Source organism: Pristis pectinata, chromosome 3, assembly GCF_009764475.1.
Source record: "Pristis pectinata isolate sPriPec2 chromosome 3, sPriPec2.1.pri, whole genome shotgun sequence".
Taxonomy (NCBI): Eukaryota; Metazoa; Chordata; class Chondrichthyes; order Rhinopristiformes; family Pristidae; genus Pristis; species Pristis pectinata.
In genome coordinates, this window is record NC_067407.1 from 16,567,422 (window position 1) to 16,577,089 (window position 9,668).

The 9,668-nt window shown below is 53.3% G+C and overlaps 1 protein-coding gene across 1 annotated transcript; it reads left to right on the plus strand.

The window, feature by feature from the left end:
• The first annotated feature begins 368 nt into the window (after positions 1 to 368).
• On the plus strand, positions 369 to 6,106 carry rwdd3 (RWD domain containing 3). Its single transcript, XM_052012342.1, has 4 exons — positions 369 to 551; positions 4,227 to 4,711; positions 5,351 to 5,466; positions 5,578 to 6,106. The coding sequence occupies exons 1-4, from the start codon at positions 479 to 481 to the stop codon at positions 5,681 to 5,683; spliced, it is 780 nt and encodes a 259-aa protein (XP_051868302.1). The 5' UTR covers positions 369 to 478; the 3' UTR covers positions 5,684 to 6,106.
• Positions 6,107 to 9,668: the final 3,562 nt, after the last annotated feature.

Sequence of the window (9,668 nt, forward strand, 5' to 3'; positions counted from 1 at the left end):
TCTATATCGTAAGGAAATATAATAATGATAAAGCTCTTTGCTTCTCCTTCACTTTTGAAAATTACCCTAAAATCTTTTGGCCAAGCTAATCTAAACGAACTTTTTAGCCATCTGCTCTAATACCTCACACCATTTCCTCACGCTCAACTGAAGCACCTGGCAATGATTTTGGTGAACTCAAGCCCTTTGTACAAACGGCAGCGTTCGCTGCTGCAGGAGGAGTGAGTTATGCCAACTCCCACTGCACCTACATTACAAATCGTGCATTTCCCACAAATATCAAAATAGACCCCCATTTGTTTGCAAATTCCATTCAGTGTTTAAGCGTTTTTTGGTACTGGTGAAACAAGCAGCATTGATCGGCAGCAGTCCGGCCGGTCGCCCTCTCTCACCGACACCCCGCACTGCAGCTGCTCCAGCGCTCGCCGAGCCTTGAGCGGCGGAAGAGCTCTCCAGCCCCCGCCCCGGAACCCACTCCATGGCCGCCGAGGAGGAGGCGGCCGCCCTCCGGGCCATTTACAACGGCGACTTCCAACTTCTCTCCCAGTCAGGTGAGGGACTGCAGGCCCTGAGGATGCACCCGGCGCTGCTGCAAGGAACCAAAACCAAAAGAGGCTGCTCCCTCCCCTTCTTCCCGGGGATGTGTTCAAGGCCAAGATCCTTGCATTCAGTGTTGGTGCAAGGGAACTGTCACCCCCACCTCCCTCCCCTCCCCCTCCCCTCCCTCCCCCTCCCCCCTCCCCTCCCTCCCCCTCCCCCCTCCCCTCCTCCCCCTCCCCCCTCCCCCCTCCCCTCCTCCCCCCTCCCCCTCCCCTCCTCCCCCCTCCCCCTCCCCCTCCCCCCATCCCCCCTCCCCCTCCCCTCCCCCCCATCCCCCCTCCCCCTCCCCTCCCCCATCCCCCCTCCCCCTCCCCTCCCTCCCCCCTCCCCCCTCCCCTCCCCCCTCCCCCCTCCCCCTCCCCACTCCCCACTCCCCCTCCCCCCTCCCCCTCCCCCCTCCCCCCCCTCCCCCCCCTCCCCCCCCCTCCCCCCCCTCCCCCCCCCCTCCCCCCCCTCCCCCCCTCCCTCCCCCCTCCCTCCCCCCCCCTCCCTCCCTCCCTCCCCTTCCCCCCTCCCTCCCCCCTCCCTCCCCCCCCTCCCTCCCTCCCTCCCTCCCCCCCCCCCCTCCCTCACTCCCTCCCCCCCCTCCCTCCCTCCCCTTCCCCCTCCCTCCCTCCCCTTCCCCCCTCCCTCCCTCCCCTTCCCCCCTCCCTCCCTCCCCTTCCCCCCTCCCTCCCTCCCCTTCCCCCCTCCTCCCCCCCCTCCCTCCCTCCCCTTCCCCCCTCCCTCCCCTTCCCCCCTCCCTCCCCTTCCCCCTCCCTCCCCTTCCCCCCTCCCCCCTCCCCCTCCCCCCTCCCCCCCTCCCTCCCCTTCCCCCTCCCCCCCTCCCCCCCCTCCCCCCTCCCTCCCCCCTCCCCCTCCCCCTCCCCTCCCCCCCTCCCCCTCCCCTTCCTCCCCCTCCCCCTCCCCTTCCTCCCCCTCCCCCTCCCCTTCCTCCCCCTCCCCCTCCCCTTCCTCCCCCCTCCCCTTCCTCCCCCCTCCCCTTCCTCCCCCCTCCCCTTCCTCCCCCCTCCCCCTCCCCTTCCTCCCCCCTCCCCCTCCCCTTCCTCCCCTCTCCCCCTCCCCTTCCTCCCCCCCTCCCCCTCCCCTTCCTCCCCCCCTCCCCCTCCCCTTCCTCCCCCCCTCCCCCTCCCCTTCCTCCCCCCCTCCCCCTCCCCTTCCTCCCCCCCTCCCCCTCCCCTTCCTCCCCCCCTCCCCCTCCCCTTCCTCCCCCCCTCCCCCTCCCCTTCCTCTCCCCTTCCTCCCCTTCCTCCCCTCCTCCCCCTCCCCCCCTCCTCCCCCTCCCCCTCCCCCCTCCTCCCCCTCCCCCTCCCCCCCTCCTCCCCCTCCCCCCCTCCTCCCCCTCCCCTTCCTCCCCTCCTCCCCCTCCCCTTCCTCCCCTCCTCCCCTCCTCCCCTCCTCCCCTTCCTCCCCTCCTCCCCTTCCTCCCCTCCTCCCCTCCTCCCCTTCCTCCCCTCCTCCCCTCCTCCCCTCCTCCCCTCCTCCCCTTCCTCCCCTCCTCCCCTTCCTCCCCTCCTCCCCTCCTCCCCTCCTCCCCTCCTCCCCTTCCTCCCCCTCCCCTTCCTCCCCCCCCTCCCCTTCCTCCCCCCCTCCCCTTCCTCCCCCCCTCCCCTTCCTCCCCCCCTCCCCTCCCCTTCCTCCCCCCCTCCCCTCCCCTTCCTCCCCCCTCCCTCCCCTTCCTCCCCCCCTCCCCCTCCCCTTCCTCCCCCCCTCCCCTTCCTCCCCCCCTCCCCCTCCCCTTCCTCCCCCCTCCCCCTCCCCTTCCTCCCCCCCCTCCCCTTCCTCCCCCCCTCCCCCTCCCCTTCCTCCCCCCTCCCCCTCCCCTTCCTCCCCCCTCCCCCTCCCCTTCCTCCCCCCCTCCCCCTCCCCTTCCTCCCCCCCTCCCCCTCCCCTTCCTCCCCCCCTCCCCCTCCCCGTCCTCCCCCCCTCCCCCTCCCCGTCCTCCCCCCCTCCCCCTCCCCTTCCTCCCCCCCTCCTTCCTCCCCTTCCTCCCCCTCCCCTTCCTCCCCCTCCCCTCCCTCCCCCTCCCCTCCCTCCCCCTCCCCTCCCTCCCCCTCCCCTCCCTCCCCCTCCCCCCCCTCCCCCTCCCCTCCCTCACCCCTCCCTCACCCTCCTCTCCCCCTCCCCTCCCTCCCCCCTCCCCCTCCCCTCCCTCCTCCCCTCCCTCCCCCCTCCCTCCCCCCTCCCTCCCTCCCCCCCTCCCTCCCCCTCCCCCTCCCTCCCTCCCCCTCCCCCTCCCTCCCTCCCCCTCCCCCTCCCTCCCTCCCCCTCCCTCCCCCTCCCTCCCTCCCCCTCCCTCCCCCTCCCTCCCTCCCCCTCCCTCCCCCCTCCCTCCCTCCCCCTCCCTCCCCCCTCCCTCCCTCCCCCTCCCTCCCCCCTCCCTCCCCCCTCCCTCCCTCCCCCTCCCTCCCCCTCCCTCGTTCTCCCTCCCTCCCCCTCCCTCCCCCTCCCTCCCCCTCCCTCCCCCTCCCTCCCCCTCCCTCCCTCCCCCTCCCTCCCTCCCCCTCCCTCCCCCTCCCTCCCCCCCCTCCCTCCCTCCCTCCCTCCCCCTCCCTCCCTCCCTCCCTCTCCCTCCCTCCCTCCCTCCCCCCCCCCTCCCTCCCTCCCTCCCCCCCCCCTCCCTCCCCCCCCTCCCTCCCTCCCCCCCCTCCCCCCCCCCTCCCTCCCCCCCCTCCCCCCCCCCTCCCTCCCTCCCCCCCCTCCCCCCTCCCTCCCCCCTTCCCCCCCTCCCTCCCCCCTCCCTCCCCCCTTCCCCCCCTCCCTCCCCCCCCTCCCTCCCCCCTCCCCCTCCCCCCCTCCCTCCCCCTCCCCCTCCCCCTCCCCCCTCCCTCCCTCCCTCCCCCCCCCCCCCTCCCCCCTCCCCCTCCCCCTCCCCCCCCCCCCACTCCCCCCCCCCCCCCCACTCCCCCCCTCCCCCCTCCCCCCTCCCCCCCCCAACTCCCCCCTCCCCCCCCCCAACTCCCCCTCCCCCCTCCCCCTCCCCCTCCCCCTCCAAATCAATTAATTTCCTACTGCTATATGGGGGACTTTACTTTGATCAACTTGACTCCAGGATTTGCCTACATGATAGCTGCAATTAAAATGTTCTCTGTCACTAACACATTTTGGGTGATCCCAAAATCATGAAAGATGCCTTATTATGAATTTGTACTTTTATATTCTGAAAATGTACAACAGTCTTACATTCGTTATATTAACTGATCTAATCTGGGAATTATCCATCAACGTTGGAGCAACCATGAGATTGACTCAGTTTTCAAAGCCTGGAGATTTCAAATGGGAGCAATCAGTGACTAAGTAACAGGACTAGAGTTTCCTGGCCTAGAGTGTTGAATTATTGGGGTGGCTTCAGGCTGTCTTAGAATTGCAAGGGGTACACCTTATGTCTGTGTCTGCTTCAGTGCCATTCCTGTGTGCAATCTGAGTAAGCTGTTTCCACCTGGTTTTTGAATGCACGGGGAAAAAAAAGAAATAATTAAGAAGTTGAAAATAACAGAGTATTTATCTGTCTGAGAAATCCCTGCCATTTTTTTATTTTGAGAAAGATGTATGTGGGAAAGTTTCAGATATCAGTGTTAACTTTAGGAAATCAGTGCTAACTTCATAATTTTTCCAATGTATTGCAGAATCTGAAGGGATTACTTTCCAAATCTGTGACATCTGTGAACACCACACAAAGAAAATGCAGTTCAAAGTTACTTTTCAGTTATCCCCTGGCTACCCATACTGTCTGCCAGATATCTCCATCAGCTCAGATCAACTTAGTCGCAAGCAGTGCTCTGATTTGAAACAAAACTTGCTGCGGTACGCAGAGACCCTTCTCTCCCAGCCCATGGTCTATGAGCTGATGACGTGGCTCCAGCAGAACACTGAGAACAGCCTGGGTCAGCCAACAGTGGGTGAGGCTGATGAAGGAGACAACCAACAGCACCAGACCAATGCTGATGATGGTACATGGATGGCCCTTTTGCATTTAGATCACATGAGAGCCAAAGGAAAGTACATCAGAAGCATAGAAAAGTGGACTTCTGACCTAAGACTCACAGGAAGACTGATGTTCATGGGCAAACTTATATTAATTCTTCTACAAGGGGAGAAGAAAGATATCAAGGTATTACCATTTCATTTTCAGTGATGTGATTTAACATGTATCTTTTCTTCAGTTATGCTCCGTTCTTTTTCTCGCCAATATTCTCAACCAGACAGTCCTCCAAGGATGTTGTTTCCTTGCTGGTTCAGGTGCCACTAGATTCACTATGAGATTCATGTCTAGTTAAGTCCAGGTTCTGCACTTCCCTGACACAGGGTCTTTGAGAAGTTCCACTTGATAACAAACCCTTTCTTCAAACCCGAGGATGTTGAAGTCACTTGTTGCCCTAGTACCAATCCAGCCAAGATCAGTAAAATCGGTACCAACCAGGTTTCAAATCTGAGATCTTCCTGGCCTTCAAACTTGATGTAAGCATGTGATAAACTTGTTGAATTATTGGGAATTTATTTCTGCCTGCCATTTTGAGTTTGATACTTGTACATCTGCTGGAGATGAGTGCATGCTCTGCAGATCAGTGTGATGCTCTGTTACGCTAAATTCCTATGAAATAGCCTTTCAGTTAAAAATGATCTAATAAAGGCCAAAAGTTGAGAAAATTCACTATAACAGACTGTTTTCAAAATTACATTGCTCAAATACTGTCTGCACTGTCTGCTTTGTAACTTAACTCATGTTTTTATTTTGTTCTTTAAATGGAAGGATTATCTAGTTCTCCAGAAAACCACCAAGGTGGATGTGGACTCCAGTGGAAAAAGATGCAAAGAAAAGATGATAAGTGTTCTTTGTGAAGAAAAACTTCAAGCAGGCCAGCAGAGGTAAAACCCATCAATGGTCGTCACATTCTGGAGTGTCAGACCAGATTAATAGGGACATTCTGAACATTGGGTGAGAGTTATGGATTTTAAAAAAATCTATTTCTGTTTTAGGCTTACAGACTTTGCCGTGAAAGAATTTACATCAGGGTGTGAGTTACACCAAGAATTTGAAGCTCTGGGCTTATCTGACCTCTATGACAAGTTTGTACAGTTTTAAAATGTCCCTTCAACCTGGATAGAAAGAAGAAAATAAAACCAAGGTCTCTGACTTTCTGGGGAAATTGGGAATTCAGCACTACTCTGCTTCAGCTGGTTTAGCCAATGCTTGAGTAATACATGCGGCCACTGAAATCCATGACGTGTGGACATAAGCTCTGGTATAAATCTTTACAGGATACATTAAGAAATCATTAAGAAATCTGTCAACTAGTTTTTTTTTCCTTGTCTGAATCTATTAATAAAATGAATGGACTTAAATGAATGCTATTTGGTATAAGCAGATCTATAATCTTCATTGAATTGATATTTACGGAATAATTTCTTTTAAAGTTGAATTATTGAAAACAGATATAATAGTTTCTTGAGACTGCAGTCTAGTCAGTTATCATATGTGTACAATAAAGCACTTGACAATCGTGAACATTTTGATCAATGGCAATATTTTTAATTGTGGTTGTCTAAAATTAGTGAGTGAAAATGGACTCAGTCTGTGTTGGTGCTGGCAGCGCATCTGAGGGAAAGTAGCACAAGGGAAGTACATTGTGGCCAACAACCAGAGGTCAAAGATTCAAGATTGTTCAATGCTGGATTACCACTGTTTAGCATCATACTGCCTCACTCTCACCAGGGTAACTCTGGCTGACTCTGATCCCAGGCAAAAATGTCATTAAACAACGATATCCCCTGACAGGAAGGCGCAGAAGTGTGGCTTGTTTCGTGAGCCATTGGGCCATTGTGTGCCAGAGAGGAAAGACAGGTGGATGAGCCATAGAGTTATGTGGCATGGAAACAGGACCTTTGGCCCACTGGGTTCATGCTGCCCATCAGGCACTCATTGACATTGGATCCATTTTTTAATTCTCTTTACATTCCCATCGACTCTCCCCAGATTCAATCATCCACCTATACTAGAGGCAACTTACAATGGCCAATTAACCTACCAACTCGCAAGTTTTTGGGATGTGGGAGGAGAAAATGGAGCACATAGAGGAAATCCATGTTGAAGGGAGAATGTGAAAACACCACGCAGTCAGTACTTGAAGTCAGGATTGAACCCAGGTCATGAGCTGTACCATCCTAGGCACTTCCCTCAAACATTTTTCGTTTGTTGGTATTGACATAGATGCTTTGGCTGTTGTCTCACTGGCAACCTGTGCAGAAGAAAGCAAAGATAGCGGTAAAAAAAGATTTGTTACACTGTGAGTTATATTTTTCACCTTGGTTACCATGCTGAGTGGATTTTCCCAGTTCTCAGCTAGTTATTTACATGGAGGATTGTCTGCAATGACATTAGAGCATTCAGATTGAGAGACTGGAAGGAAATGCAAACCTCTAAGAAGCAAAGGCTGAGAAACTTCCAAACATTCAGAAAGATAATTAAAGTGAGAAATGTTGAAATATTAGTCTCCGTTTGACTGGCAAGCAACTCTCAACTGCAACTTTATCATTGGTAATATAAAATTCATTTTGAAACTCATGCACAAGAATTTGTTTAAATTGATACACAATATGGAGATAAATTTTTGAGATCGTATTGATTCACGTGCCTTCAAGAATTTACCGTTGATAGGAGACATATCCTCAAATCAAGTTTTTCAGTGGTGAAGTAAGGAATCACGAGTGTGGGAGACCATAAGACATAGGAGCAGAATTAGGCCAGTCAGCCCATCAAGTCTGCTCTGCCATTCGATCATGGCTGATTTATTTTTCCCTCTCAACCCCGTTCTCCTGCCTACTCCCTATAACCTTTGTCGCCCTTACTAATCAAGAACCTATCAACCTCCGCTTTAAATATACCCAATGACTTGGCCTCCACAGCCATCTGTGGTGATGTATTCCACAGATTTACTACTCTCTGCCAAAAGAAATTCCTGCTCGTCTCTATTCTAAAGGGGCATCCTTTTATTCTGGGGCACAGTGAGGCTGTGCCCCCTGGTCTTAGACTCTCCCACAATTAGAAACATCTTCTCCACGTCCACTCTATCCAGGCCTTTCAATATTTGGTAGGTTTCAATGAGATCCCCCCTCATTCTTCTAAACTCCAGTGAGTACAGGCCCAGAGCCATCAAACGCTCCTAATATGTTAACCCTTTCATCCCTGGGATAATTGTTGTAAACCTCCTCTGGACCCTATCCAATGCCAGCACATCCTTCCTTAGATATGAGGCACAAAATTGCTTACAATATTTCAAACGTGATCTGACCAACGCTTTATAAAGCCTCAGCATTACATCCTTGCTTTTATATTCTAGTCCTCTCGAAATGAATGCTAGCATTGCATTTGCCTTCCTCACTACCGACTCAACCTGCAAGTTAACCTTTAGCGAGTCCTGCACTGGGACTCCCAAGTCCCTTTGCACTTCCGATTTCTGAATTTGCTCCCCATTTAGAAAATAGGTTACACCTTTATCCCTTCTACCAAAGTGCATGACCGTACACTTCCCTACACTGTATTCCATCTGCCACTTCGTTATCCATTCTCCCGCCCTGTCCAAGTCCTTCTGCAGACTCCCTGCTTCCCCAACACTACCTGCTCCTCCACCTATCTTAGTATCATCTGTAAACTTGGCCACAAAGCCATCAATTCCATTATCCAGATCATTAACATATGAAAGACTGAAGGACAAGTCTGAAATTTTCATTTGTAAATGATGGTTGATGTTAAGTCAGCATTAATCTAAAATCTGAGAGAGGGAGATTTTTATTAATCTAACATACTTTGGGATAAGGCCAAAGCTGGAGCTAGGTCAGAGATCAGGTGCAATCTCATTGAATGGCTGAACAGTCCTCTGGGGCTAAATGGTCTGTCCTTGTGCCCATGAGTGAACGCAGTCATCTGTTTTTGTTCCGTGTTGTAACTTGACTAGAAGTCCAAATTTTCTGGGCAGGCTCAGCTGGGGAAAAATATTCCGTGTCATTCTGGGAGATGGAAGATGGCAGAGAAAGCCATCCAGGCAGGTTTTGACATTTTATACCTTTGAAAATGGCACCTGCAGATTTTAAAAAAGTCTAAATAAACCCATGTGTAATTCAGGTTATAGATTATAAAGACAAATTGGTAAAAGAAAATTGATGTAAAATAAACTGCTTTCATATCAAAGAAATTCCAACATATGCTATGCTTGTTAATGGTTGTCATAGAGTTCAGGGTGAGAGCTCCCTTTTGCATTGCGATTTGATGATACTCCTGTATCGTCAAAGGCCTTGGTATGACAGATCTAATTGAACATTGACTTTGCTGTTGGCTTGCTTTTTACCCCAGGTTGTGTTTTGCTTGGGGACCACACAAAATTTCTTTAACCTGGGGAATTAAGTACGGATGTGGTTTGCCTGCAGTTCCACACAATTCACACATATACAGCACGGAAATAGGCCCTTCAGCCCAACTTGTCTATGCTAACCAAGGGATAGCGAGAGGAGAGAGACTGGAACGATAAATATTGGCTCTGGCAACTTAGCACAAGCAGATGGGCTATGAATGGATGCTATGAGATGTCTGGAGATGTCTATCTAAGCTAAGCCCATTTGTCTGCGTTTGGCCCATTTTGCTCCAAACCTTTCCAATCCATGTACTCTGCAAATGTTTGTTAAACATTGTAATTGTATCTGCCTCTGCCAACTCCTCTGGCAGCTAGTTCTATGTTCCCACCACCCTCTGTCTAAACAACGTCCCTCAGGTCCCCTTTAAATCTTTCCCCTCTCACCTTAAACCTATGCCTTCTAGTTTTAGACTTCCCTACCCTTGTGGGTGGGAGGGGGCGGTGGGGAAATTGTGAGTATCTATCTATGCCCTTCATGATTTTATATACCTCTCAGTTCTACCTCTCAGCCTCCTTCGCTTCAGGGAAAACAGTCCCAGCCTATCCAGTTACTCCTAATAACTCAGGCCCTCCAGTCCAGACAACGTTCCTGTGAATCTTTTCCGCACCTTCTCTAGCTTAATCATATTCTTCTTAGACCAAAACAGCACGCAATACTCCAAG

Coding starts and splice junctions, on each gene's coding strand:
- rwdd3 (XM_052012342.1), top strand. CDS start 479: ATGGCCGCCGAGGAGGAGGCGGCCGCCCTCCGGGCCATTTACAACGGC. Junction 552..4,226: donor CCAACTTCTCTCCCAGTCAG/GTGAGGGACTGC, acceptor AATGTATTGCAG/AATCTGAAGGGATTACTTTC. Junction 5,467..5,577: donor CTTCAAGCAGGCCAGCAGAG/GTAAAACCCATC, acceptor TTTCTGTTTTAG/GCTTACAGACTTTGCCGTGA.